The following is a 27,837-nucleotide window of genomic DNA, read 5'->3' as shown; positions in this document are numbered from 1 at the left end:
CACTTACTAAAGCTAATTGACCTACTCGGCCACAACCTGTGTGATTGATTCTACCTAGCCACAAGCTAGCCTCATAAGTATAATGTCACTGATTCTACTCGGCCACAAGTCGGCCTTGTAAGTACAATGTCTGACTGATTCTACCCAACCATAAGTCGGTCATATAAGTACAATATATGACTACTTCTACTCCGCCACAAGCCAACCTATATGACCACCATTACCCAACCATAAGCAGGTTTGTCTGACTACCTTTCAGACTAACAAAACTAATGGCGTATTACTCTATAACTTACCATAATTTGGATCAAACAACTGAATCATGAGGTAAATGAGCCATTGGGCCCATCCATGCCCATGTAGGTGAGAGCTCGTAAACATTATGATCATCCTATAAATAGTACAACCATCGAGGTAAATAATTTATAGTGATCATTACAACATTTACTACTACCTGACGCACCCAACTAACTTGGGCATCAAAAGGTATTCTGCAAACACACCCTCTCTCGGTTTTAAGAGTGAGAAGTCTTTGCTAGAAGGAGTTTGAAGAGTCTTCACAAGGTGTACTCGGTGTGGTAAGAATAGTTGACGACTACCGAATATCGGCATCGTGGTTGTTGATAGGGGGAGTTATGTTTAGCAAAACCCATCTCACATATGCGTTTTTTATGATGAACAAAAATGTTTTGTAGTTTCTTGCACAACAAATGACAAAACTATTGCTTGATCTTTATTATGTGTGTGCTTGAAATGATTGCTATATGCATTCATTACATGAAAATGAATCATAAGTTGAAACATATTGCACTTTGTATATTTGGAAGAAATAATCGATTAAATTGTTTATATATAATCTGTTAAATTTCTTCAGATTTCAGTACATGCTTAACAGGGGCAAAATAGTTGTGTTTTAACCGATTACATTAGTTGTATAATCGATTAAAAAACGTTGATATGCCAGCATGTGTTTGTTGAGTGCATTGATGTATTTAGAATGGAAAATGATTTTCAAACTTGCTTAAGTATGAAACTTAACCAATTACATAAGTTTCATAATCAGTTAAAGTGTTTAATCATTTTCATTGAAAATCATAAGTACCTATAACAGTCGTATGTGTTTGTTGTTGGCTTGTATGATTTGCTTAACCGATTACATGCGCCATTTAATCACTTAAATATGAAACGAATGTAAAACTATTAAAGCCGAAAGAAAATCTTAACAAATTACTTTAAAAACATAATCGATTAAACTGCGTTTGGTTTGAAAAATTCTATAAATAGACGTGTTGCGTGCTTATTCAATACGAATATATGTACTTACACTTTTATAACTGACTTGTTTGTTAAGTATCGATTGTAGGAGCGTCCCAGACTTCTTGGAGAATCAAGATCATTCATTTGGAAAGAAATTCATCAAGATTCTTGAAAGATAGTTATGCTTATTCATTGCTGATCATATTATGCACTTGAGGGGTACTCTTTGAGGATCAATGTCTACACTACAATCAAGAGGATTGTGTTTCATGTAGTTGTGAGCCAAGAGGAGAACTTGTGTGTTCTGCATTGAGAGTTGGATTGCTATCAAGGTGTACAAAAAGTTGGGATTACTTTCTGGGTTGTGAGATTGTGAGGTGTTCACATCTTGTGTTGTAAGTGATATTGAGTTTGGGAGGGAGAGTTGAGAGAGGAGTTCTTTGTATTCTTCCTTGTATAACTCTATCATTATAGTGGTTCACTTTAACTAAGATTGTTGAAGGAAGACTGGATGTAGACTTGGCCTAACTAGTATAAACCTTTGTGTTGATCTCTCTTTCCTTCTCTTTTATTGTTGTTCATATACTTTTCAAATTGATTTCAAGAAAACTTAAAGATTTTGAAAAGCTTTTGAAATGCTTTTGGAAAGAACAATTTTTTAAAGGGCTAACCAATTCACCACCCCCCTCTTGTTGAGATATAAGTCATCACTTTTTCTACAATTGGCACTAGAGTTGGGAATTCGAATTTTACTCGAATTTTAATCGGTTAGGTTTTAAGTATAATCAATTAATTTGTTCTTGATGGCCAATATGTCTCAAACCATGAGCAAAAGTGTAGTTGATAATGATTTCTTGAATTCAATAGACAAAGGTGTATGGAAGTTTTTTTATTAACAGTTCTCATGAGCCTATTAGGACAAATATATCAAAGAGATCAAATCATATGGAGAAAAGATTCACCAACATCCTATAGTCTACAAAAAATCTAGAAAATGAAGACACAAATTTGATGGCTAAAAGGTTCTCGAAATTCTTGACATGCAAAAGGAAATTTGACGTGAATCTTGTAGAAAATCAAAAGCACTCTAGAGACCAAGATATGCAGAACCAAAATGAAGGTAGAAAAGATGTTTGCAAACACCCAAAACAACAAACAGATTTAAGCATGATGGCCAAATCTGCACAGACTGGAAACAATGAAGAAAAAGGTGAAAAAGAAGTCATGTGGTATTTGGATAGCGGATGTTCCAAACACATGACTGGATATCCTACAAGGTTCATCAACCTATCTTACAAAACAGACGGTTATGTCACATATGGGGACAACAGTAAGGGTAAACTCGTTGGTATTGGTAAAATACAAACACCTTCTTCATATATCATTGAAAATGTCTTACTTGTTAGTGAGATGAAACATAATATCCTTAGCATTAACCAATTATGTGATAAAGGATTAAAAGTTACATTTGAACCAAATCATTGTTTAATTTGTCATGCATCTTCAAATGAACTTGTTGTTGAGATTGTTAAAAGGGGGAACCCATGTTTAGCTAAACCCACAATCTCTATGATATCTGTTTTTGATGATGACAACACATAGTTAATAAAAACACATGTATATGTATTGTGTTATATGTGTTATATGCGTATATGCTTACTGTGAGATATGTATAAGCATAATTGTGAACATATCATGTTGATTATTGCATACTACTATGTTGGAAATGTGATTATATCTGTGTATGCATAATATGAGTTTTGAAATGGAAAAATCACATGCACCAAGCATATCTGTATGACTTAATCGATTACAATGGTGTGATAATCAATTAAAGTCATCAGACAACTTAAACTTTAAACTGTGGCAAAACAACAAGTTTTAAATCGATTACGTTAGTGGTTAAATTGATTAAAACTCATGTATTTGCACAAATATTTTTCAAGTGTATTGTGATGAATTTTGAGAAGAAAAGTTTTCAAAAAAAATATACTAAGTGTTAAAACTGAATCGATTACATGCATCTTGTATTCAATTAAGTTTGTTAAAGATTTGAAAACTATTTCATTAGTTGACATAACGGTCACAATGGTCATATTTTTAAATATGTTGACCAAATATTAATTACAAATCGATTACATTAATTGTGCATTCAATTAATGACTTTAACTGCTGTTAATCTGTTATAACTGTGAGATGAAATCGATTAGATTAATAGCATAATCAATTTAAATGCGTCTGATTTGACTTATGTTATACATAGACACATGATTTGAAATTCTGTAAGACAATTGATTTTAACACTTTCATATTTGTTTCAGATAAATGCTTTAAAGTTTTATAGAAGAGGAAACCGCTCCAAGAAACAAGAATTGTCGTGGTGAACAAGTCTTGATGTTTTCTTGAGAAGCTGGATTGATTGATTCAAACTTTCTGATCATTCTGCACAACAGAGGTGCATACTGCTAGATTAGGAAGCTCTTGCAAACGCTTTAGTGTTGCTATTTCCCTGTGGTGTATATAGGAAGAAGACCACGTGGTTCTTGACTTTGAGGGGGATCTCAAAGGGGTTGACTGCAGGAGTGGATTGTTCTTGCTGCTAGTCTGGCTATCTTAGATTAATGAGTTAGAGAGGTTCTTTACATTTTGACGAGTGAGGTCGCTGTAAAAACCTTGTTGTAAAAACTCAGATCTTATAGTGTAATTGGCTTTCGGTCTAAGGTTGATCGGAAGGACATTAGATGTAGGCTTGGCTGAACCAGTATAAAAACTCAGAGTTTGAATCTTCTTCTCCCTAACTCTGCATTTAATCGATTGCATATTACTTGTATTCGAATACACATACTATCACATTGTATACATTTTTACTTGCGATTCAAGAAAAATTTAAAGACTTGTAATTTTGCGAAAAATATTTCAAAAACAATCATTTTTATACAACACCAACCACTACAAAAAAAATTGTTATTTAATGGATGTTATTTTTTCATTTTGCAAAGGTTTTCACCCTCCACAAATTAATTTCCAAGGGTTTTTGAAACTCTCGCAATTAGAGTCGTAGCTATTAATTTGCGGAGGTTTTTAATGACCCCTGGTATCATATTTATATTGTAGAGGTTTTTTTGTGAAGGGTTTTAATCTCTCCTATTAATGACTTATTTTATACAGGTTTGAAACCTCCTTTATTTATAATTTTCCACCTACATTCATAATTTTTTAATGTAATCAAATTTGTTTTTTATAATAACAAATAAATAAAATATATAAAATTGTAAGGTACACAACAAATAATAAAAATTAATTTTATTAACAATTTAAGATAATGTACATTCATTGACAATTAGAATGTAAATATAAAAAAATACACAATGTTTAAAAAACATTGCAAGATTGACTAACAAATCTAGCATGATAAAATACAACTAGACCAATTGAAAACATATGAACTAATGCTGATGACTTAAACAAGTTCACTACAAAACATCATCTTGTTTCATTTTCTTGTTGAGTTTGTTGAGGTTTTCGATGCTTTTCCTTTTTGGGAGGTACTTCCAACCGTGCTTGTGAACTCCACTAATGTTTTTAGAAGCATATACTAATGCAAGCCTGTATAAAGCCAAGAAAGAAGTTATAAAAACCACAATATTTACATAATGCCTCATACAATATGAAATAAGACAAAAATATGTGCAAGCCTGCAATAAAGCCAGTAAACAAGTAACAAAAAGCCACAATAGTTACACAATGCTTCATACAATATGAAATAAGAAAAAAATATGTGATTTATAACTGAGATAATAATTACTATAAAATTAGCATTCCTTTAATTCATCAAAATAAGTGCAACAGACGAACACTCGTTGCTTCAATTAAGAGAGATTGTGGTATTTGAGGGAAAATGTGATGAATGACATGGGTTCCAATGTCATGGTGAATGTTATAAATCCATCCATACCCATGATCAATAGTTGTAAGGTCACTCCTAAGGTAGCTCCATTCCTGTTAAACACTAAGAAGAAAGATTGATTTTAAGTCACTTTCAATTCCAAGTCATCACAAACATTGAAGAAACAAGTTGAAGAAGACTATACTATAACTTTATAAAGCTCAAGAGAAAGCAAGAATGGTAAATAAGTTGACTGCCCTAACTACAAAATCACCTGGCTTGGATCAAACAGTTAACAAATCACCTAACTGCTCAATATAATCATAAACTACAAAATGAACAAGAGCAAACTTATGAAAGAAGTTATCAGATAGTTAGGTAATAGAGATATTACAGTGAAATGCTTCTCAATGTCATTAACATAATTCACCAATGATGCCTTTGGATCATCTACTGAGATTGCAACTATTTTCGAATCAAGTTCTCCATCATCAATCATGGCTAATGCACCCAAGGTTTGACCTTCAAAACCTCACCTATTTTCCTCTCTCTTTCACCAATCTCAACAACATCAACGGCAGAATTACAATGAATTCAGGAATATTGTGTTGTATTCGTAATATAACATTATGGTAGAAAGGGAAATCTAGAATCTTTATTAATGGAATACCTGGATCTTTATCTCCTAGTGCTCCTTCAACGTTAGAGTTTGCAAAAGATGGATTTTCCCATGTTTGTCGAAGTAAGCCATAGTTCCAATGTATATTGTAGCTGGAGAACATGAATAAGATGTGTTTCAGAATAGGCTAAATATGAAACCAAATCAGTCTAGCTAGATCAACCAGACACAGTAAAAGAAGCCAAGGATGTGATGAATGAGAGATGCAAAATGCTTCAACTGTTAAAGATAAAAAATTAACATGAAGATGGCATCTAAGAAGGAAGGGTAATTATGAAATGTTAGCAATGGGTATTGAACCCTAAAAGTAGTAGATTTATGGTAGTAAATAGACAACACTGAAGAAAAAAAATATCACACCACATTTATGTCGACAATAAAGCATTAAAATAATATAGAGAATATATTTACTTTAAAAGTGAACTGGCAATGACAAATACTGTAATTTAGAATAAGAAAGGAACAACATGAGCTTAGAAATTGTATCTCACATGTAATATCAGAGCTTTCCCTTTTTCTGTATCTTGTTTTATGATAGTGAAAGCTTCATCAATTGCAACCTCCATCTTTGCATTGGATACTTTAGGAATCTCAGCAACTAAGTTGAAGATATCATCACCCGATGGCAATGGAATATCATGCCAAGGAGAAACCTAAATATTTTGCAAATTACATTTTAGGTACAAGTAACAGAATCATAACAGGTAGCCCACATGGCAGAAAACCTATTCTTTGAACTTTACTTCCATTTCCTAGTTGAAAAGCGCAATGTTTCATTATATAGTAATTCTTATTACATAGCTACATGATAATTAGCTTCCATCATATTCAGCAAATATAAGTCATGATGAATTCCCATAAAACATTACTATTTGGCTCCTGCTCAACATTTCTTTCATAAAAGCAGAGGAAATGTAGTAACAATAAGTAAACACATACAGATGTGTGAAACAAAATATCTCATATAGCTAGTGAAGTATAAGAATGTTCAAAACTATTCAACATCAACCAAAATAAAGACTATCCTTAACAACTTACCAAGCTATTGGATTGTGTGAAACGAAGTGGGTCATTAGGATACGACAACGTTGTTCTTTCTGGTGAGTTTCCTATTTTTCGCTTATGGATTGGTGATTCCCGTTTTTCCCCTTTCCTACTTCGATCGAATTCACGAAAATTGCAAATTCAAGTTGTCCTTCTTTGCATTCTCGATTAGCAGTTATTCCTCGGTATCGCTATTGTCGTCTTTGCGATGCATTCACAATGACAAGGAGGACAATTGTGGTTCGTAAGTGGATGACTTCGAAAACCTAAACTCCGTCATCGATGAGGAGTTCAAAGAATCCAAATGTATGAGAATGGGGAAAAGGATTGGGACGGTGGCATTAGCGGGGGTTCTAGGATAGAGCGAATAGGCAGCGATCATCGGCGACCTCGTTGGCTAGACTCGCTTCGTCGAGAAGGCGTGTCAGCAGAGATGAAGCAAGATGATGAGGTCCAGGTTGCTGAACGATGAACTGGTTCTTGGGTTTTGATTTGGGGAAAAAGTTATTTTAGGGTTTTGATTTAGAGGGAAGTTTTAATGAGTGTAAAATCATGGAGGGAACTCAAAAGTATCGAGTGAAAGAAAAAAAGTAAAAAGAAAAATTGATTATAATTTATATTAGATATTAACCTCCTTTAAAAAGAATTTAAACCTTAAACAATTCACCAAAATCATTTTAAATCATGTTAATATGTGGAGGGTTTTTGAAACCTCCACAAAATAACCTCTATTAAATAATAATTTTTTTTAGTGAATTCACCCCCTTTTTGGTGTGAGAAATGAAACACATCTTTTATTAACACTTGTGTTAAATGAAAAAAGGCTTAACAACATATAAATGGTTGATTTTAGTGAGACTTCCTCTAAATCTGTTATATGTTTGTTGTTTAAAGAAGATGAACCTTGGTTGTGGCACAAAAGACTTGCACACATTCACATGCCTTATTTAAGTAAACTTGCATCTAGAGGTCTTGTGTTTGGGTTGCCAATGAATCTGACAGACTTTGTGATGCTTGTCAAAAGGGAAAACAAACTAGATCATCTTCCAAATCCAAAAGGATGGTATCTACTACTAGACCTCTTGAGCTTTTACACATGGATCTGTGTGGCCCTTCAAGAATCAAAAGTCTAGGAGGAAATCTTTATGGTCCGATCATTGTAGATGATTATTCTAGGTTCACTTGAACTTTCTATCTTGCATCTAAGAGTGATACCTTTAAAACTTTTAAGAGTTTGCCTCTGTTATCTAGAATGAAAAAGATCTTAGGATTAAGGCTATTGGAAGTGATCATGAGAAAGAGTTCCAGAATGAAAACTTTGAGAATTTTTGTCATGAACAAGGCATATCACACAACTTTGTTACCAATGGATAACATTGTTGCTTTGAAGTAATTTTGATGATGATACAAGTGAAGACTTGAAGACTTGAAGAACCTTTTGTAAATGTTTAAAACATTCAATATAGAAACAATTTATATAGGAATCATTTTACTTTTGTAAGTACTTAGAAGGTTTCTTAATTTAGTGATTTAGTGCGTGAATAATCGATTATCATAGGGGATGATCGATTAACACAAACTAAAATAGAAAAAGGGTTACTCGCGCAAACAATCGATTATCACAGGGTATAATCAATTATCATTGCTTGGTTTGATATTGTCCAGGGTGTGACAATAATCGATTATCAATTAGGATAATCGATTATCACGTCTTTCAAAATCCATAATGGCCTAAAATAATCGATTATCACTTTTGATAATCGGTTATTACTGGCAGTTGGGAGTTACCTTTTCAGTTTCTAACTCTGCACAAACCTTGGCTTATAAATAGAGTTCTCCACAACTCTTAAAGAGTAACTTTTCATTTGAGAGTATTAAAGTTGTGTGAAAAGACTAAGCCATTTGAGAATACATAAAAGTTCTGAGGAAGTTCTCAAGTCTTAGAGAGCTCATATCAAGTCTTATGAATGAGAGAAGCTTGCATTTAGCTTGTCTAAAGTCGAAGCGGTTCTCTTCAAGTTGATTGAGCTATAGGTTCTTCCATCGTTTGTCGAAGGAATGTGTTCTCTGTCTTTTAATCTTTATATTAATCTGTTTGTAATCTGAAACAATATTTTAGTGGAAAAGGTTAATCACTCTTTATAGTGATTAACAATTAAACGTAGAATCTTTTGATTCAAACCAGGATAAAATCATTTGTGTTGATTTTCTTTGACTCTGTAACTTTAGCACTTAAACTGTTCGACGAAAGTTCTAAAAGAAAATCATAAGTCTTAAAAAGAACCAATTTACCCTTCCCCTCTTGGTTATTAAATATTACACACTCTCTAAATCCTTTCCCTCTGCTAAAGGTCATGTGTCGCATGCCGAAGGTCGAGTACTACCTGCCCAAGGTTACGTGCTACCCGCTGAGTGTCATGTACCACTTACTAAGGACTATGTGTTGCCAACTAGGACTTGATGTCATATGCCGATAACTAGGTGTCACCTGCCAAGGATTGCGCGCTTCTTACTAGTTCCATGTGCCGCTTACCAAAGTTAATGCTGATCTATCCAACCACAAGGCAAACTTGTTAATACAATATCTGATTGCTTCTACCTGGACACAAGTTGGCCTGTATGACCACCACTACCCAGCCATAAGTTGGTCTGTCGAACTGCCTTTTGGACTGACAAAGCTAATGATCTACTACTTTGTAACTTAGTAGAATCTAGATCAAACAATTGACTCATGAGGTAAATGCGTCATTGGGCCTACCCAGGCCCTTATAGATGAGGGCTCATAAATGTCATAATTACCCTATAAATAATACAACCATCACAGTAAATAATTTACATTCATTATTATAACATTAATTATTATTTGGCGCACCCGACTAACTTTGGCATCATAGTGTCATCTGTAAAAACACTCCCTTTTTCTCTTGGAGAGGCATTGAGTTAGAACATTTCAGTTTGAAGAGTGATGAGTGTTTACTAGAAGGAGTTTGAAGAGTTTTCACAAGGTGTCCTCGACTTGGTAAACGCAATACTAATTATAATTCAATATCATTAAAAAAATAAACATCCTAATTGTTTAGAGGTTATTAAAAGATGGAATGTTTCCTAGATACATTCATTCCAAAAGTTAAGAAAATATTCCTAATTAAACTAATAATGTTTAGTCAAGACTTGACCTAGCTCTAGAGCTACTAGTCTATCTATACCTATTATAGCTCACATATTTTATATATAATCATTACTGGGGATAAGCCTAAAACAACATACCAACAAAATATTAGGGTGAGCTAATGCATTTAAAAGAAGTATAGGAAAGGAATACATTTATTGTAAAAGATATGAGTAGAATTTAAATATCAAACAGGGAAAAAAGAAGTAATTCAAACAAATAATTTTCATAAGATACATTCATTTTTATTCTCAATTTTCTCATCATCTTTAACTCCAATAAATATACCGATATAATCTTCTAGAAGACTAGTGTTTTGAAAAGATTCGTGAAACTCTACACCAGTCATGCTTGCTACCAAATCCTTCATTGATGTTACAACATTCAATACCAATGTCCCCAAACCAATCCATGATAGAGTTAACCACATTAGCTCCATAAGTATATCCTTTTTATACGACACTGTCTATCATATAGAGCCTCCTCCAACTCACACCATCTAGATGTCCTACTATATGTGAGTTAGACACTAGTCGAGTCAAAATAATCTCACCTTCTCCCCAAAGTACTTCAAACTAGTATTTAAGATGATTCATTTTCAAATTTTAAAGTTAAGACTGCCACCTAGCGGTAACAAGTCAAAGCCTAGTCTTTCCCAAAATCTATCAATAGTGTCCAACGATAAGGGCAGTGCGCCCGACGATATCATACAACCCATTTTCCTTAAATTTTCATATCTTAAGGCTACAACTATAAGGTGCCAAATATCTCACTCATTCTCATTTATGTGTCTAAAATTTTCATGCACACAAATCACACCTATTTCATAACCTTCTATGATCTAAAATTTCATATCTCAATTCAACTATTAAAAACATCACATAACATATTTACACAAGTGATGGAATCCTACCTGACGTACCTTTCTCAGTGTCCTCTTTGTGTAATTTTACATTTCATTGTATATGTATCTTAGCTTGCAAGGAGCATGGGTTACTATAAATACCCAGTTCCTTTCTTATATTTTTCACTTTTGAGCATAATGAGAATTAGACTTCTGAAATTAGAATTAATTCTTTCTTGAAAGTGGCTAGAGAGTCCAAGGAATTCCTCTAGCCACCTTCCAAGCACACTTTCCTCCACTTTCATTTCTCCATTTTCCTTTGTGCTTCTCTCTCATCCACACAACATCACCATTGCTCTAATCCGCTTCAAACCAGTGGCGTCAGCGCTCCTTAGCCACGCGTCCTCCTTTTTCTCTTGTCAAGGGCCCGTACCTCGCCACATCCTCATTTTCAGTTCACTCTCGCAGAACCACATCTCATTTTCCACATCTCAGAAACCTCACATTCGGTTTTCCTCTCGAGCACCTCCTTATTTGCTGTAAGTGTCATTTCTTTACCAGAAACAACATCTTCTTCATATCTTCTTCCACTTTCACCGAACACCTTAACCCAAACTTAGGGTTTCTTCTTCATTTTCACTTTACCTTTGATTTTGACTGATTAAAACCTTGTTTTAATCATTTTTCATCGTTTAAACCACTTTTCCATCGATTGATCTTTGATTTCCATTGATTAATCTTTGATTTACATCGATTAATCGGTCCATTTAGTGATTCCTCACCGTTCTAGGGTTTTCCATAGTTTAACTTAGGGTTTTAAGGTTTTCTGCAAGTTCACTCTCTATTTTTTAGTTTTCCTTCAAGTCAGCTCTCCATTTAGAGCTTCATCTACATTCTGCTGCGTATTACTCGTCGGAGGAAACTTCGAAGGAGTTGCATCACGTCTTTGGTGTTCTTCTTTGCGCTCTTCCATCAACAAGGCTCATTAGTTCTCATCTCCTCATCTCATTCCAAAATTTTCATAATAACCTTTTTTCCCTCAAATTTACTCATAGAGTCATAGAAAATTCACATAATTACATCAAAATGCTCAACGTTCCACATTTGTTGTCTCATTGTTCAAAACTAACACCCAAATCAAAACCCACTTCATAACACAAAAATTCCCAAATTTAATTTCGACAACAAAATATTCAACAATTTCATAACACAAAAAAAACCACCATATTATTTAAGCTTGACTTAAACAACAAACCTAATGAGGATTAAATTACAGCTCCATATAATCTCCATAGAATGAGGGTCATCTAGAGCATTAAGAAATCACATGTAACCATTTTTTTTTTTTTGCATGCATTAGAAATCGGAAAGGTTCCTAGCAAAGTGCAAATTACACTTACCTACAGATATACTGATAATAGCATATGGTAAAGCTTGATGCAAAAATTGTCTTTATTGTTTCACTCTTGAAGACGATAATAGCATATGGTAAAGCTTGATGCAAAGATTGTCTTTATTGCTTCAATCTTGAAGAAGATAATGGAAAATGTCAGCTTATAGGAGAAGTAGGAAAGAAAACATAAAACTCTTAATGCTTGCCTAGACTTTTGAAGATTTGAGACAACCCCTTTCCTTCTCCACAACGTTTTACTTCTTTTAATTTAATAATATAATAAAATCATTTAATATTCTAAAATGTAGGAAAGTATGAATCAGGAGTAAATTTGAATTTCAATTAAACTAAAAACATATTAACTCTATATTCAATTATGGACAACAAGAAGACACTAACGTCAAACAGAAAGTCTAGATGATCATACTAACATAAAAACATAAAAATATCTGTAACAAGGTTGGTTTCAAAATTTAGGATGAAAGACATAACATGCAGGAAATAGTTAAATAAAAATTACAGAGAAAGAGGATGATAGTGAGAGAGAAATGATGTTACAAAGTCATCCATTTAAACGATGACTCTTTCCTCTAAAAGCAACTCCATTACTCTGAGTCTGTTGCTGATGTGAGGAAGCAGAAACATTTCCTTCAGTTTGCTCTGCAGTGTCTCTTGCTGCTGTTCTTTGAGTGCCACCAAGACGATGGCCTCTTCCTTTAAATACAATTCCAGCAGAAGGATCAGATTGCACAGGAGAATTTATCTGTGTACCCTCTCCCCAATATGCTACTATTCTGTGACTGATATTATACATAATTAAGAATCACAAGATTCCACCAAATTTAGACTATGATATGTATAAAAAATGTTTTTTTTACATCACTCATCTTTTTAATAGTATTTTGCTCATTAAAAAAATCAACTTTTGCATTTTTAAAAAATGAGAGATTAAAAAAATAGTGGATGTGAAGTGTGTAAAAATTTGTTGGATGTCAAGATAATAGTATAAAAGGAAACTTGTCATACTAAATGTTCCAATCCTAAGTGTTTTGATGCAATATCATTTTCATCATCAAATCCGAAATATTATTTGTTATTTGTTTTAAAGTCTGAAATAATTTTACAGTATGTTTCTAAAAAAATATATATTTAAATAACTACTTAGCTTAACTCTGAAGCCACTATTAGATTTACTAAAAAATAAAAAAATAAAAAAAAATAGGAAGCTGATAAGATAAAAGGATACACCCAAAGAGGGGTTTTGAATTTGAAGTTTCCCCCAGCAAGAGGATGAAGCACTGTTAAGAAGTAATACATGTGTCCTGCAAGCATACCTAAGATGTCTGGTTTTATAGGACTTCCAAATATTAAATCCAGAGCAAGCAAAGCCCATGGAAGGTAAAATCCCTGCATATATATTAAAAAACAAAAGTCATTATCAATAGTATACTAATTCTAACACAAAACTACTCATAAGTGTTATCAATAGGTTAAAAGTGTTAATATAAGCTGAGTTGCTAAACAACGAAAAATGCTACTTTATGCAAGAATTATAGAGAAAAAAAAAAACAAAAGACCGTTTTTATATGTTAGACTTAATTTATTCATAAATGAAAGAAAAAATATTTTCTAAAAATAGTAATATATATGTATATAATTTTTTTAATAAAATAAATGTAACTTAATAAAAAACTAATTTCATGTTTTTTTCTAAACCTGAAACAACAACATTTTTATGTGACGATGATATTATGAAACATGGAAGAATGGAATTTGATAGTACCTTCAATGATACGACACCATAAATGTTGATTCGTGCATTTGGAAACTCGCGGCTCCAAACATAGACGATCATGAAAACTAACGAAACTCCCAAGAATGGATACCGGAAATATGGCACTGCTGAAATCACCTTAGAGGACCATAAATTTGTCACTTAATGTTTTTTTAGGATGAAAAACATATCTAAATCTCGTTTGTGTTGCAAAATTATGGAGCATGTTTCATTTGTATAACTGAAAATCAAGAGTAACACAGATATACCAGAAGAGAGAGTGCACCAAATATGAACATCCAAACATAATCTGCAGTTCTCTTGTCAAAGGGTCCTCTTTCCAATGAAACACCATACTTTGCTCTGCATACATTCAAACAATAACAATAACTCTATCATTCAAACCATCTTACAATGGCTGAGTCAAATGTAAAAAGTTGCATAATTAGTAGCTTACATCATTATCAGACGAACAGCAAATGGAAACGAAAACGGCCCAAGAAAGAAGAAATTTGTGATAAGCCTCCAAACCTAAAAATATATAAGCAAATATGGCAAAGAAATTGGTGAACAGTTTATCCAAATTACTCTTATTCTTCTTTACTAAGTGTTTATAACTTAAAAGTTCATAACTAGCTTAATATCAAGGACGATCATGAATTGTATTTTCAAAATCCAATCTATAATCAGTCTAGATTTCATAAAATAGATTGGATCTATAATCTAAATCACTGATCAATCCTATTTAGATTTTTCTCAATCCAATTTGAAATGGAATCCACCTTTTTAATTAAATTAAATCTATTAATATATACTTAACTATTTGGCTTGACTCTGTATTCATGATAACTCATTCTACCTTTGATAAAGATCGACTTATTTCCACCTTTGATCCAAATCAATTTCTAAATCTAATTAAGTAGATTGAACTTAAAGTAAAAAAAATATGGATTTAAGTTTAGGATAAATCCATTTAGGTAGACTTAAAATATTTAAATTTAGATTATTATGAATTAGATTCACCTTTTGGATTTTTTATCCACAATACTTAATTAGGTTTAAGTGCTAGCTGAAAATGAAAAGTATATCTCAGATATAATTCTGAAATATTTCAAGATCGTACATAAACATCTAGATTTTAATTTTTATACAACATCACTTTAGAGATTTTTGCTATGTGAAATATTCATAAACCATTTTAAGTTTGACTTTTGAAGTAATTACTAGAGAAGTTAACAAACATGTTTATATGACAAGAAGAGTATAAAAAATCATGCACACTAAGAAAAGTAAATTCACATATCCTATAGCTGCTGATGAGAATTCAGAGCAGTTTTTGGATTACAAAACCTGAAGGCGTTTAAACACTGGTCCATAAACAAGTGCTATGTTCCATGCATCATAGAGCTGCAGATAAAATGCAGAAGTGGTCATCAAACAGGCCACTCCATAGATCTTGCTCACAGGTGGAAGAGATCGATAGTATCTGAAACAGCAGAGGAACAATATTAATCAATTACTGTTTTCATCATTCTCTCAGAAAAATACTTGGTACCAATCTTGCTATTATAAGATACAACTAAGATAAAGAATTAAACATGATTAAGATGAGATTTAAGCATGTGAATAATATATAGTACAATACATAAGCATAGAAGTTGAGTTGACCATGCATATGTCATGTGAAATAAAAGAAAATTCTATGTTTAGATTATATGATCAGCTGCCATTTTTAATTCTTCATGCTTGAGTTAGGAGAAAGAAAAATTGAAAGAGAGAGAGAGAGAGAGAGTACTCTGCTGGTGTAGACATGTTGAAGGAAATTGGTATTGGCAAAACAATAATTGAAGTTTAAGAAGAGTGAAGGAATTGAAAATTTCAAAGAATGGAGTGAGCATTAATTATAAAAGGCATAGTTAGGAAACAATGCCTTTGGAAGTATTCACCGTCAAAGTCCCACACCGGTTGACACTCCAAAGTTGTTTTTGCCTAACTGTCCTCTCATGATTGACTTATTGACTTTGTCCTTCTTCATTGACTATTTCCAGCCCTCAATCTTCATCCTTTAATTCGAAGAAGTTTCCTTTTCCTTTTTCATTTCTTTTCACTCTTTTTCTTCATAAGATAAGATTGTTTAGGTGGATAGTTTTAATTTCATCTCTTCAACTAATTTTTGTTGTTGTAAAATGTAATTTATGTGTTCTCTTATATTATTAATCTCTTAGGGTATGCCTACTTCAATAAAAAAATTACATGAAAAGACTTTTTACAATTCCAACCAAAATGGTTCAGAAAGTAGACAAACAAACAAGATTTTTTTTACAATACTACATTTAAAAGTAAGCCAAATTATATTTTCCAACATCAAGTGCCCATATGGGAATATCTTTTTTCATTATTTTTCAGAAAAGAAAGGTGCCAAAAATGTACATTTATTTCTCTAAAATAAATAAAACCAAACATGAAACTGATTTCTTAAGGGGATTTCAAACACCTATTGGAACACCCTTTTAAATGATATGATATTTTTTTATGGTATTATTTAACTTATGAATATATATATATATATATATATATATATATATATATATATATATATATATATATATATATATATATCTTTTGTACCATCGTTATAATATCACTAACGAATCTTTCAAAGAATTAATTCATTAAGAATATAATAATAATAAAACATGATCCCAATTCATATAATGGAATAACATTATTTTCAATCAAAACCTTAAAATAATATATTTATAGATTTTTATTTTTATTTTTAATCAACGTTATAGATTTTTATTTTTATTCAAAAACTTAAACTCACATGTTTTTTATAACATTTTATTGTTTATGATTCATTTGTATATGAAATCTTTTATAATATCTCATTATGCATTTGTGTATAAAAGACTATTTAATTGTGGACACTCTTAGCCGGCCTTAGTTTCAATCATCATGAGGATGAGGAGTGCTATAATCACGTAAGGATGATGGTTTAGTGTTGCATCAAATAGAAAGACTTGAATAAAGCTTATAATGTTTTGAGAGTCTTTATTATTAATCTATGATTTTTGCTCTGTATCTAAGAGAATAAATAAAATAGAAGGGTTGAAAAATTGAAATGATAAAAATTTAGACCATTTCTTGATTTGTGCGTGTCATTCTTGCGCAGTGGCCATGCTAATCTTCTCTGTATAGTTCCAAATTTATGAGTTGTCCATCAAAGCCGCACAGTTATAAACCACTAGCTACTACGTTATTCAATTGATGTGGGACTTGTACTCGTTTACTTTTAGTTCACAGCCTTCCAATTTCACGGCCCTGTCTTGGTGAGTGAATGGTGAAAATTTCACTGAGCGGAAGTTTTTAACATTAATTTTAGGGTCAATAATCAATAATACTGAAAATATGTGGAAATTACCCTATTATACTACGAGGATGCTAAATGAGATTTATATAAGAGTGGGTAAATTATAAAAAAAAAATCATTTATTTATAACATTATATGTATAAAGATCTTAAAAATAGAGTGTTATAGAGAAGATTGGTGTATTAGAATAATGAGATAGATTATTTTATTTTAAAATAATCTTATAATATAAATAGAATTTTTATAACACTTCTCATTATTCTAAGAACATTTCATCTCTCTAGAACTCTATTCTTCAGAGTTCTCTGAATTATCTCTAAAATTTCTTCTTACTGGGTTATCTGTTCAATGATCAGAAAGTGCTTAGGCGATCCTGGTGTTGAGGGCTTGATTTTGGACGGATCAATTTCTAGTTTTCAGCTAGTAAGTTGTCTCCCTTTTTCTGTCCATTCTTCTCTAAGTTGTGAGCATGAAATGATTCTGGTTGCATGTGATTAGTAGTTATTTCTTCCATTTCTAGCTCAAATCAGGTTCTAAGTGTGGTTCTCTATCACCAATTGGTGTGTTGTAGGTTTCTGTTGAGTTTCCTTGCTGTGCAAGGTACGGCTGGAACGTTTTGGTGTTTGGGGCTGTGTATCTCTGAGGTAAGGGAACCTAGGTTATGATTTAATTATCAGCTGTGGTTGTATGTAATGAATTCTGTGATTAAGTGTTGTGCAGTTACCATTTCCGCTTGTGAATGTATGCTCTTAACTGTTAAAATGGTAGAAAATGTGAATTGTGATTGATGAGTTGATTTGGAGTAATCTATATGCTGTAATGTGTGCAATTGGTGATTGTTATTGACTGTGATGTGTTGTAGTATTGAGGAAGTAAAGTGTAATGTGAATTTTGGGTTGGTTTAGTGTATTTTAGAGGAAGTGAGATATTAAATTTGAGAATTAGTGGTCAAGGGTTGTTGGTGAATGCTGGGATAGTGTAGATAGGTTATATGTGACTGGTTTGAGTCATCAAAATGGTCAAAAACAGGTTCCAAGTGGTAGAATTGGTTTTGGGCCTATAAGTTGGTATTGGAGGGTTTAGAGTAGAGATTGGTGCATAAACACTTTAGATTGGTGTTAGAAATGTTTAGAATCCTTTAGGCAAGTTTAATTTAGTATATAGATCGAATTAGAAGTGTTAGAAGTTGGCCAAGTTGAGTAGAATTGGTAAAGAGTGGTTGAGTTGTGTAATTCTATAGAATTTCGTTCTGCAGATTATGCAGACTCATTGTGCAAATGGATTCGCATAGCGAGTTACCTTGGCGAGGTGCTCTCTGCCAATGTACCCGCATAGCGAATGGGTGCGCTAGGCGAGTGAATTGAGAGGATTGCTCTCTGTTTGTATATCCGCAAAGCGAATTGGATTGCTATGTGACTGGTTGGGGTCTGGAACTATTATTCAGTTTATTCGATTAACGAGTGGGTCTCGCTCTGCAAGTGTTTGGGGTGTCAAGTCTCTGGATGAGATTCTTGCGTAGCGAGATTGGGTCGCTATGCGAGGGGTTGGGGTTTGATGCTTTTCATATTTTATTCGCATAGCCAGTTTAGTCACTATGCGAGAGATCCAGAGTAGTTGGTCTCTGTTTAAGGTTTTCGCAAGGAGAGTTAGGTCGCTGTGCGAGAAGTTTATAGTCTCGCTATGCGAATGTGTGCGCTATGTGAGAGGCACATTCTAGTTCAAGTCTTGTGTACTCTTATGTTGTTTGATATGAATCAATGAGTGTTGTATGAAGCAAGTTGAAGTTGTATCATGTAATATATGTGGTGATTGTAGTATGTTGAAATCAAAAGTGTAAATTTCAAGTCTGGTTTGGACTTAATTCCATGATCCTCAAGGAGAGGAGCCATGGTGGTGCCCTTGTTGGAATTCAAGTAAGTTTAGAATGAATGCATGAGCTTAGTCTTGGGGGTTATCCTGAAACTCCAATGGTCTTTCATTCTCAAGTAGAGAGGATTGATCCATGTCGTGAGGAGTAGCAGGAGGTCCTAGTCTTGGGTGCTTCCAGTATGGCCCAAGGTGAGTGATAACGGACTAACCTCGTGAGTGTGGTAGGGTGAAACCCATTAGCAATGGCTTTGCAGAGCAGTAGAAGCCACCACGAGTGCACGACCCGCCATAGCTCGACAATCATTCTAAGTCCGGACAATCAGAGTCAGTGTGTGTTATGTGTGAAGGGTTTAAGTGATGTGAATGTATAATATGCTTGTATGATGTTAAATAAATTGTTGTATGATTAGTCTTTGTTTAAACTGGCTTACCCTGTTGTATGCTTGTGTTTTGTATGTTTCGGCTGTTTTCTTCTGCGATGACCATCCTTTGGATGTGAGTAGCGGAAGAAGAGGTTTCTTTGGAGCAAGCATTGGAGGGAGGTGATGTTGAATAAAGTTTTTTGAATTTATAGTTTTTGAATATTTTTCAGTCTGTATATAAAGTTTTAAATTTATAGTTGTTTTTGGATGACTGTAAAGATATCATTTTATGTCTTAGATGGATAATTGTACTTCTTTATCATGCATGTTCCTTCTCTTTAATATAGTTTACACTATATATATTAGGATGTTACATTATGATTTATTCGTTTTTAAAAAAAATATAACATTAAACGTGAATATGTCATTAACCATAGTTGTCACGAGTTCTCATTTCCCCTTCCAGTTAATAATGAAAAGATTTAATCACATTTTACATTTCATGGGTTTTTATCATAAATTTTTTTTTTCATATTATACAATTATGTTTTTTAATTCTTGCACACTGGGGTACTGATTTCTTTTCGGAAGTAGTAATAAAATTATATTATTTTGAAATTTTAACTTCTTTTACAGCATAAACTATTACATTTTTAATAAATAATTAAAATGTATAAATCAATTTGTAGATTACTGCTGATTAATTTTCTCGGTTCGTGATTATCCAACATTGGTGTTCCTTTCTTGTCCCAATTTCCTTAGATCTCTTAAACTGTGAAGTTACATTTCTGATTTTTCTCTATTTATCATAACATTCCAACACAGGCATTTTCCTCCGATTTATCATTGTTCTTTGTGAGTCTGGTTTGTATTTTGAGATCAGATGGGGGAAAGGACACAATCGCAGTACGTGAAGCTGAAGAAGGATCAAGTTCCTTTGGAAGATATCACGCCTGGTGAACTGAATCAGCCAATTGAGGTCCCTCAGGTTTGGATTCATACCCGCCTTTTATTTCTCTTGAATTCATTGAGGAATTTTTCTGTTTTTCTTTTGTTTTGGATTCTGGGTTGTTGTCTGATTGTAGAATTGGCAATGGCATGGTCTTAAATTGCAGTGGCTGTCTTGATTTTGGGATGATCCTCAATATTTTTGGAATTGTGGACAATGTGGGTTGATGTTGTTGCAAGTGTGGTTGTGGGCTCTCTAAAAACCTTTGTGGTGTGATGTGACCAAATTGTGGTAGCAAATTCTTATTTAAATATACTAACAGAGATATTCTTGAGAAAACCTTGTTAATGTGGCTGGTGTAGTCGCAATTGTGATCACAGGGACCATAGAAGCCTTGATTTTTTGGCTGATAATTTGCACTAGCAAAACTGTTTTATAAAATCTCCCAATATTCATGAGGAAACCTTGTTGAAGGGATTTTAGGTGCAATATTAGTGTAGTTTTGCTTATTCGTGAATCCTAGTCGTGTGAATGAAGAAACCAGCAAAGTGGTCTGGTGTTGTGTGCGTTTGCATTTTTCGAGATGGAGACGTGGAATGTGAAATTGGGCGGGGAGATCAGATTGTAGATGCTTGATTGAAGATGTCATATAATCAGTTTACATTCTGTTCACTCAAAATGTTGTTATGTCGTGTGTGTTGGGAATGTGAATTCTGAAGTAAATTTGTATATTGTTTGTCCCGAATCTGTGTTAGCGTGTTTTGAATCACTGGTTTGGAACTTTTACCCATTTGAAAATTAAATCAAGGCTCTAAGTAAAAGCCAAAATTGCTGTGTATATCATTATTGGAAATTTGGACCCACTTATATTTTGTGCAATCTCAACAATCAGGTTGAACTTCTAAAATTTTTAGAATTCCAAACAAGGGTTAGTATTCCTTTTGCATCTTATCCTAGGGAGAAAGGCTGTGTTCAAAACCATGTGAAATTTGTTGAAACATTACAAGAGAGAGCAAAAATGAAAATTTGAAAAGATTTTGCTTGTACTTTGTTTGGTTAGTTTTAATACAAGTTAGTGAATAGCTATTTGTTAATGGTTTTTAATTCTTTGCAGTTGGCTGTTCACAAGTGCATGGAATGTGGGCAGCCATTACCTGAAAGCTATACACCTCCTGCTGATGAAGCATGGATGACTGGGATCTTTGGATGCGCTGAAGATAGGGAAAATTGTAAGTTAATGCATGGTCAAGCTGTCAAATTTGTTGGAGTCAGGGTGTTACCTATTATCTATATCGAACTAGTCAAATTGTCTCTAATGAAACTATAACTAATCCAGTGTCATATGATTCCTTTGACCACTAATCAATCCTTATTATCAAAATTTCTTCGTATTTAATGATATGTTTAGTTGAGAGTGAACACGCCGAGCACTAGAATTTGAAGGAGTTACTTAAATGGCTATATTAGAAGCATTCATAGTTGCAATGAGTAAGCAGAAAGTTGTGGTTGTTATGCTATTTAGCGTTCATTGCAGGCTTGACAGGACTATTTTGTCCTTGCGTATTATTTGGGCGCAATGTAGAAAGCTTGCATGAAGAAACTCCTTGGACTGGACCATGCGTTTGTCATGCTATTTTCATCGAAGGTGGCATTGCTCTGGCAAGCGCAACTGCGATCTTTAATGGTTACATTGATCCAGGGACATCATTTCTCATTCTTGAAGGCTTGTTTTTTACCTGGTGGATGTGTGGCATTTACACTGGTCAGGTTCGGCAAAACTTACAGAAGAAGTATCACTTGAAGGTATGTATGTGTTGAATGTCTTTTCCAACTGAACAACGAAACATAAAATATGGAATGGTATGTATCAAATGTTGATCTGCTGAGAGAATATTGCTTCTTCTTACTGCAGATTTGTAATGTAGAATTCATTAGATGTTGAAAACAATTTCCTTTCTGTAGGAGTTTTGTTCAATTCCCAAGCCTTGCCCAAGTGAACAAAAAATATGATGCCATAAGACCTTTTTTTACATGCATATTTTGAACAAAATTGGTTCAAAGAGAAACACAGATGTGCTTGATGGTGTGTAATCTATAACAATGAAAACCTTATGAACACAATTTTAGTGTAAAATGTCAGCAATCTTCAACCAACCACGCAGTTTGAAAAACTATGTTTTCTTAATGATAGAATTCTGTATATACAATGCATTTGTGATACTTCTGTTACCTAGTAACATGTAGTGTGTGTTTGGAAAAGATTATTCCAGGCAAATGATCATTTTTTTCCCTAAAAATCTCTAGTGAAGTTGGAAAAAAGAAATGCACTTGTCTCTCTTCAAACTAAGCTAAACCGAACAAACAATTAACATTTTAATGATTTTGTCTCCTTTTTCTTTTATGTTTTCCCCGGAGCATAAACACTATTTTGGTTTTAAGATTTCCTCAGTAGTTCTTTTGATGTCTGCAGAACTCACCTTGTGATCCATGTTGTGTACACTGCTGCATGCACTGGTGTGCCTTGTGTCAAGAGCATAGGGAGATGAAGGGAAGGCTCTCTGAAAATGCTCTCTCAGGGACAACCATTGTAAGTGCTCCTCCCATTCAAGAGATGAAGTCTAGTGATAACAAGGACAATCCTGAAACCTCTTCTTCTTCAGACAAGAACCATGAGCATACTGGTTTGGAACTGCAAGTTGTATAGGGTGTTGGTGTTAACCTTGTTAATATCCAAAAGAATGATGACATGTAGTCTGAAATTTTGCTTGCTAGAGAATAACTTTCTTGCACCTTTGAGTTGAGTTCCCTGTTTAACATTGGACTTGTGGGTCACACATAAACCACACCTTTGCTCTCTAGTGCCAATTTAAATTGAGTTCACATGTATGTATTTAAGTCAAATTATTTTTGGCTTCTTCTGTTGTTGGCCATGTAAGTTTCTTGAAAGATGATGCTCTATTCACAGATTCAGGTGACTTTTGCTCACTTTTCCTGGGAAAAGCTTGAAAACTTAATATAAAAAAAGGCAAATTATTTATCCAATTAGAAGGTTTTGTTTTAGATTAAAATCTGCCAAACTAGAATATAATCAAAATATACCAACATTTTTTACAATATCAAACTCTTAAACCTCTTAGATTAAATATTAAGATCATAACATAACACTTTCACATTCTAACAAAGGCATCAAAATCTCACTATCTTAACAATAGTCCAAATATACACCAAACTAAAATCAAAATCTTAATTTGTTCACGAGTTAAAAGTCTAAATAAACACAAAACATACTTGAGACCAAAAACAGTAAACAAATATCAAAATTCAAACATCTCCAACAACTTTTGACTTCATGTTTAAGGTAGATTGACCATCCTTCACCATTTTGACATTTCTCATCTTCTTTCCCTACAAGTCATGACAACATTATAACATTTCTCATCTTCTTTCCCTAAAAGTTATGGCAACATTATAAGTACACGGTAAGGTAGTTAAATGTTAAATTATTTATTGCAGCACCAGAAAAACAATATAATATTTACCTTACACATTAAATCCTAATGTTTGGTGTTGTTTTCGGAGTGAGTCCTCTCAAATCCAATCAGAACATTGCAGGGTAGTTCGTGAGCTTGCCTAATTGGACTACAAAGATCGAGTAAGATTAAGTAATTTGAAACAAAATTTCTTAATATAGAATATAGTTAAAAATTGTTTAATTCAATGTTTTTTTAATTGCGTGTTTTAAAAAAATAGTTTGAATTGATTATGTGGGTTACAACATGAACACGTTGGTCATTTTTATGTTAATGGGAGAAAAAAAGATTATTATCTATTTCAATAGACAAATATGCATAATTTAACTTCATGAGACCCTTAAAGAAAAATATGCATATTTTAACTCGAATGAGATATAATATAATTATGTTTACACTATATTTTAAAAAATTCAATTGTTGTGCAATTTTATGTAATAAAATAGGTTTAATGGTTCTTATTTTCGTCAGCTTTATTCGATGTGTGACTATTTTTTTTTAATGTTCATTGTAGTCCTTTATATTGTAATTTATGTTCAATTTTGTCCTTTTGACTAACGATGTTTAAATCGGTAATGACAAAATGTTCACAAAAACAATCAGTGACACATCACCCTTGATACGTCATCATCATCTCCTACCTCCAGAAATCCTAATTTTCCCCTACACAGAAACCTTAGCCATCACCTAACCCTAGCCGCCGCCACTCTCACGACCAGCCACCATCTTCGCACCTCCATCATCAGACATTTCAAAACCCTAACCAGAAACCTTTCGCGAACATATCACGCAATGGTCGCGCCACTGTTCCAAACGCTCCGCCACAAGCATCGCAAAGAATCGTGAGTTCCTCATGCCTTTGAGCAACGTCGTCATGAAGCTTCTTCATTCTCCACCAGCTACCATCAACCTGAAACACAGAAGATCAAAATCCACAAAACTAGAAATCTCCTTCAAACCAGAAGCGAGATTTTCACCGCAACGATGAAGTGCCACCAACATTATCACCAACCTCCCGCGAGCAAAACCCAAATTGTAGAAACGCAAAGCCGAATCACGCAATCATCTTCAACCGACGCACCAGCTCCTCTCCGCAAGCTTCTCCACTGTTACCAATAAGGAGTATTGGTAAATCTTGAAGAAATTTGTTTTGATGATGCTACAAGAAGTTTTAGTTGCAGAAGATATTAGAATTAGTTAAAAGCAATTTGTAGAAATTAAATGTAGTAGGAAATTCTTGTAAACCTTGTAAACTTGCATTTTTAACTACAATAATCGATTATGATTAAGCAATAATCGATTATCACAAGTCATACTTGAATAATCGATTATCACTTCATATAATCGATTATCACATTTTTGAAAACCTATAACGGACTTGAATAATCGATTATCACTTACAATAATCGATTATTCATGGCAGTTGGGAGCTGACCTTTGGCACTCAGTTTACTTGGCTATATATTTTGTTTTGGAGAAATTAGAAAGTAACGTTTTTGAACTGAGAAAGCTTAGAACACTGTGTGTCAGAGGAACGTTCTTAGAAAGCTTTTTGTTCATTGTTCCCTTGCTTGGTCTTGTGAAAGGAGAGGCTCGCGTATCGTGTGTGTCGATAGTCGGAGCAGACTCTCTTCAAGTTAGCAAGGTGCTCTGCCTGGTCTTGTGAAAGGAGAAGCTTGTGAATCGTTGGTCGATTGCTGAAGCGGTTCTCTTCAAGTTGGTAGAGTGGTTCTCTTCAAGTTGGTAGAGTGGTTCTATTCATTTTATTCTTGTTTATTATCTTGTAATCTGTTAAACAATTGTTTAGTGAAAAAGGTTAATCACTATTTATAGTGATTAACGACTGGACGTAGAATCTTTTGATTCGAACCAGGATAAAAATTCTGAGTTGATCTTCTTATTCCCTACACTCATTTTATTTTACGTATATCAACTGTTTGATTAATTTTCTGAAAGAAAATTATTTTTACTAAAAGGACCAAATTAAGTTTAATTGTGATCGAATACGCTTTCCGCTCTCTGAGTGTTAATTCCGCTGCGCTATACTCTTCGAAAAATACCCCCTCCGATACCATCAATTGGTATCAGAGCTTTCATTGATAGTTTTTCAAAATTTGCGAAAATGGCTGGTCACAATCAAAACCATGTATATGCTGAGGGTGCTTCCATTAACAGACCTCCATTGTTTACGGGTGATAACTATGCTTTTTGGAAAGTTAGAATGGAAATTTTTATGGGGTCTGTTGATAGAGGTATTTGGGAAGCTGTACAAAATGGCCCTTATATTCCTATGAATACTGTTGATGGTGTAGAGACTGAAAAACCTTATTTTAATTGGACTGCTGAAGAAAATAGACGAGCTCAGTTTGATATTAAAGCTCGCAATATAATTTCATTTGCTGTTGTACTTGATGAATTTTATAGAATTTCAGTGTGTAAGACAGCACAGGAAATGTGGGAAGTCCTCAGAGTCACTCATGAAGGAACAGAGGACGTAAAGCGTGCTAGGAAGAACACTCTCATTCAGGAATATGAGATGTTCAGAATGCAACCTGGAGAAACGATCTCTGATGTTCAAAAACGATTCACTCATATTGTGAATCATTTAACAGGGTTGGGTAAGACTTTTGATACTGATGAACTTAATGTGAAAATTCTGAAATCTCTGGACAGGTCTTGGCAACCAAAGGTGACTGCCATCTCGGAATCTCAAAATCTTACTCAGATGTCAATGCCAATCTTGTTTGGAAAGCTCCGTGAGCATGAACTTGAGCTGAGGAGATTGACTGCTGAAGAGGATCAAGGCAAAAGGAAAACTCTAGCTTTCAAGTCTGAAATTTCTAAAGGAAAAAGCTCTAAGAGGATCGAAGAAGATGATTCTGATGATGAAGAAAATATGAGCTTGATGATAAAGAAATTTGCAAAGTTCATGAAAGCAAAGGGAAAGGACAAGTTTCACAAAGATAGGAAAGAAAGTCAAGAATCTCCATCAAACGTAAAGTGCTTTGGTTGTGGAGAAAGAGGGCACGTAAAATCTGAGTGTCCAAAAAGCAGGAAAAGTGAAGACAAGAAGGAGAGAAAATTTCAAAAGAAAAAGAAAGCATACATAGCTTGGGAGGATAATGCCTCTAGTTCAACAAGTTCAAGTGACACAGAAGAAGAAGCCAATATTTGTCTAATGGCTGAATCAGAAGATACTGGAAGCCAAGTAAGTGATTCCAGCTTTGAATCTAGTGAATTAGACTTGCAAAAGGCTTTCTATGAATTGTTGATTGAATCTGAAAAGCTTGATGCTGCACATAAAAAACTTAAGAAAGAGCACAATGAATTAAAATTGAATTATGAAAAGTTGCTTGATGATGAAGTTGTCTTAAGAAATAAAGTTAGTTCTTTAGAAACAAAATTATCTGATGCAAATGCTACTGTTGAACCTGTTGAATGTTTGTCTTGTAAGAATCATATGTTTGATATTGACATACTTGAAAACTTACTTGCAAAGGAAACCAAGACTAATTCACATGCTAAGACAAACTTTAAGAGAAGAAATGTTAAAAATAGAAATATGCATCAAATAAATAAGTCCAAAGTAAGAAGAACTCGTAGAGTTTGGGTTGAAAAAGGGACCTTTAATAAAAACAAAGTAAGCAATGCTTGTTGTTTTTACTGTATGAAGCATGGACACACATCAAACAAATGCAACATTAAACA

General features: G+C 33.5%; 2 protein-coding genes, 1 non-coding gene and 1 pseudogene across 4 annotated transcripts; 1 reads left to right on the top strand and 3 right to left on the bottom strand.

Annotated features, from left to right (window-relative positions):
* Positions 1-5,471: 5,471 nt before the first annotated feature.
* On the bottom strand, positions 5,472-8,201 carry LOC124824677 (soluble inorganic pyrophosphatase 6, chloroplastic-like; annotated as a pseudogene).
* A 4,471-nt stretch (positions 8,202-12,672) lies between these two features.
* Positions 12,673-15,983, bottom strand: LOC124824669 (derlin-1.1). Of its 2 annotated transcripts, none has more exons than XM_047297133.2 (7): positions 15,842-15,983; positions 15,397-15,532; positions 14,504-14,577; positions 14,316-14,409; positions 14,056-14,184; positions 13,519-13,679; positions 12,673-13,072 (listed from the first exon to the last, which is right to left on the bottom strand). In XM_047297133.2, exons 1-7 carry the CDS (start codon positions 15,856-15,858, stop codon positions 12,835-12,837), a joined length of 849 nt encoding a protein of 282 aa, XP_047153089.1. In that variant the 5' UTR covers positions 15,859-15,983; the 3' UTR covers positions 12,673-12,834. The 2 variants fall into 2 exon arrangements, with proteins under 2 accessions (XP_047153089.1, XP_087964681.1); XM_088108555.1 differs by lacking the exon at positions 15,842-15,983 and adding an exon at positions 15,692-15,816.
* A 1,192-nt stretch (positions 15,984-17,175) lies between these two features.
* LOC124824678 (U6 spliceosomal RNA) lies at positions 17,176-17,281 on the bottom strand. Its single transcript, XR_007027735.1, has one exon. It is a non-coding gene; the product is annotated as a U6 spliceosomal RNA (small nuclear RNA).
* A 3,068-nt stretch (positions 17,282-20,349) lies between these two features.
* On the top strand, positions 20,350-23,636 carry LOC124824674 (cell number regulator 6-like). The gene is made up of 4 exons (XM_047297139.2): positions 20,350-20,638; positions 21,714-21,828; positions 22,134-22,402; positions 23,070-23,636. Exons 1-4 carry the CDS (start codon positions 20,534-20,536, stop codon positions 23,301-23,303), a joined length of 723 nt encoding a protein of 240 aa, XP_047153095.1. The 5' UTR covers positions 20,350-20,533; the 3' UTR covers positions 23,304-23,636.
* The last annotated feature ends 4,201 nt before the right edge of the window (positions 23,637-27,837 follow it).

The sequence above is a fragment of the Vigna umbellata genome, chromosome 3, assembly GCF_029865625.1.
Source record: "Vigna umbellata cultivar VRB3 chromosome 3, Vumbellata_1.0, whole genome shotgun sequence".
Taxonomy (NCBI): Eukaryota; Viridiplantae; Streptophyta; class Magnoliopsida; order Fabales; family Fabaceae; genus Vigna; species Vigna umbellata.
Note: the sequence above shows the minus strand (reverse complement) of the source record. Positions and strands in the feature narration are given on the sequence as shown.

Coding starts and splice junctions, on each gene's coding strand:
- LOC124824674 (XM_047297139.2), top strand. CDS start 20,534: ATGGGGGAAAGGACACAATCGCAGTACGTGAAGCTGAAGAAGGATCAA. Junction 20,639..21,713: donor AGCCAATTGAGGTCCCTCAG/GTTTGGATTCAT, acceptor AATTCTTTGCAG/TTGGCTGTTCACAAGTGCAT. Junction 22,403..23,069: donor AGAAGAAGTATCACTTGAAG/GTATGTATGTGT, acceptor TGATGTCTGCAG/AACTCACCTTGTGATCCATG.
- LOC124824669 (XM_088108555.1), bottom strand. CDS start 15,717: ATGGTCAACTCAACTTCTATGCTTAT. Junction 14,410..14,503: donor GCTGTTCGTCTGATAATGAT/GTAAGCTACTAA, acceptor GAATGTATGCAG/AGCAAAGTATGGTGTTTCAT. Junction 13,073..13,518: donor TTCAAAACCCCTCTTTGGGT/GTATCCTTTTAT, acceptor GTATAATATCAG/TCACAGAATAGTAGCATATT.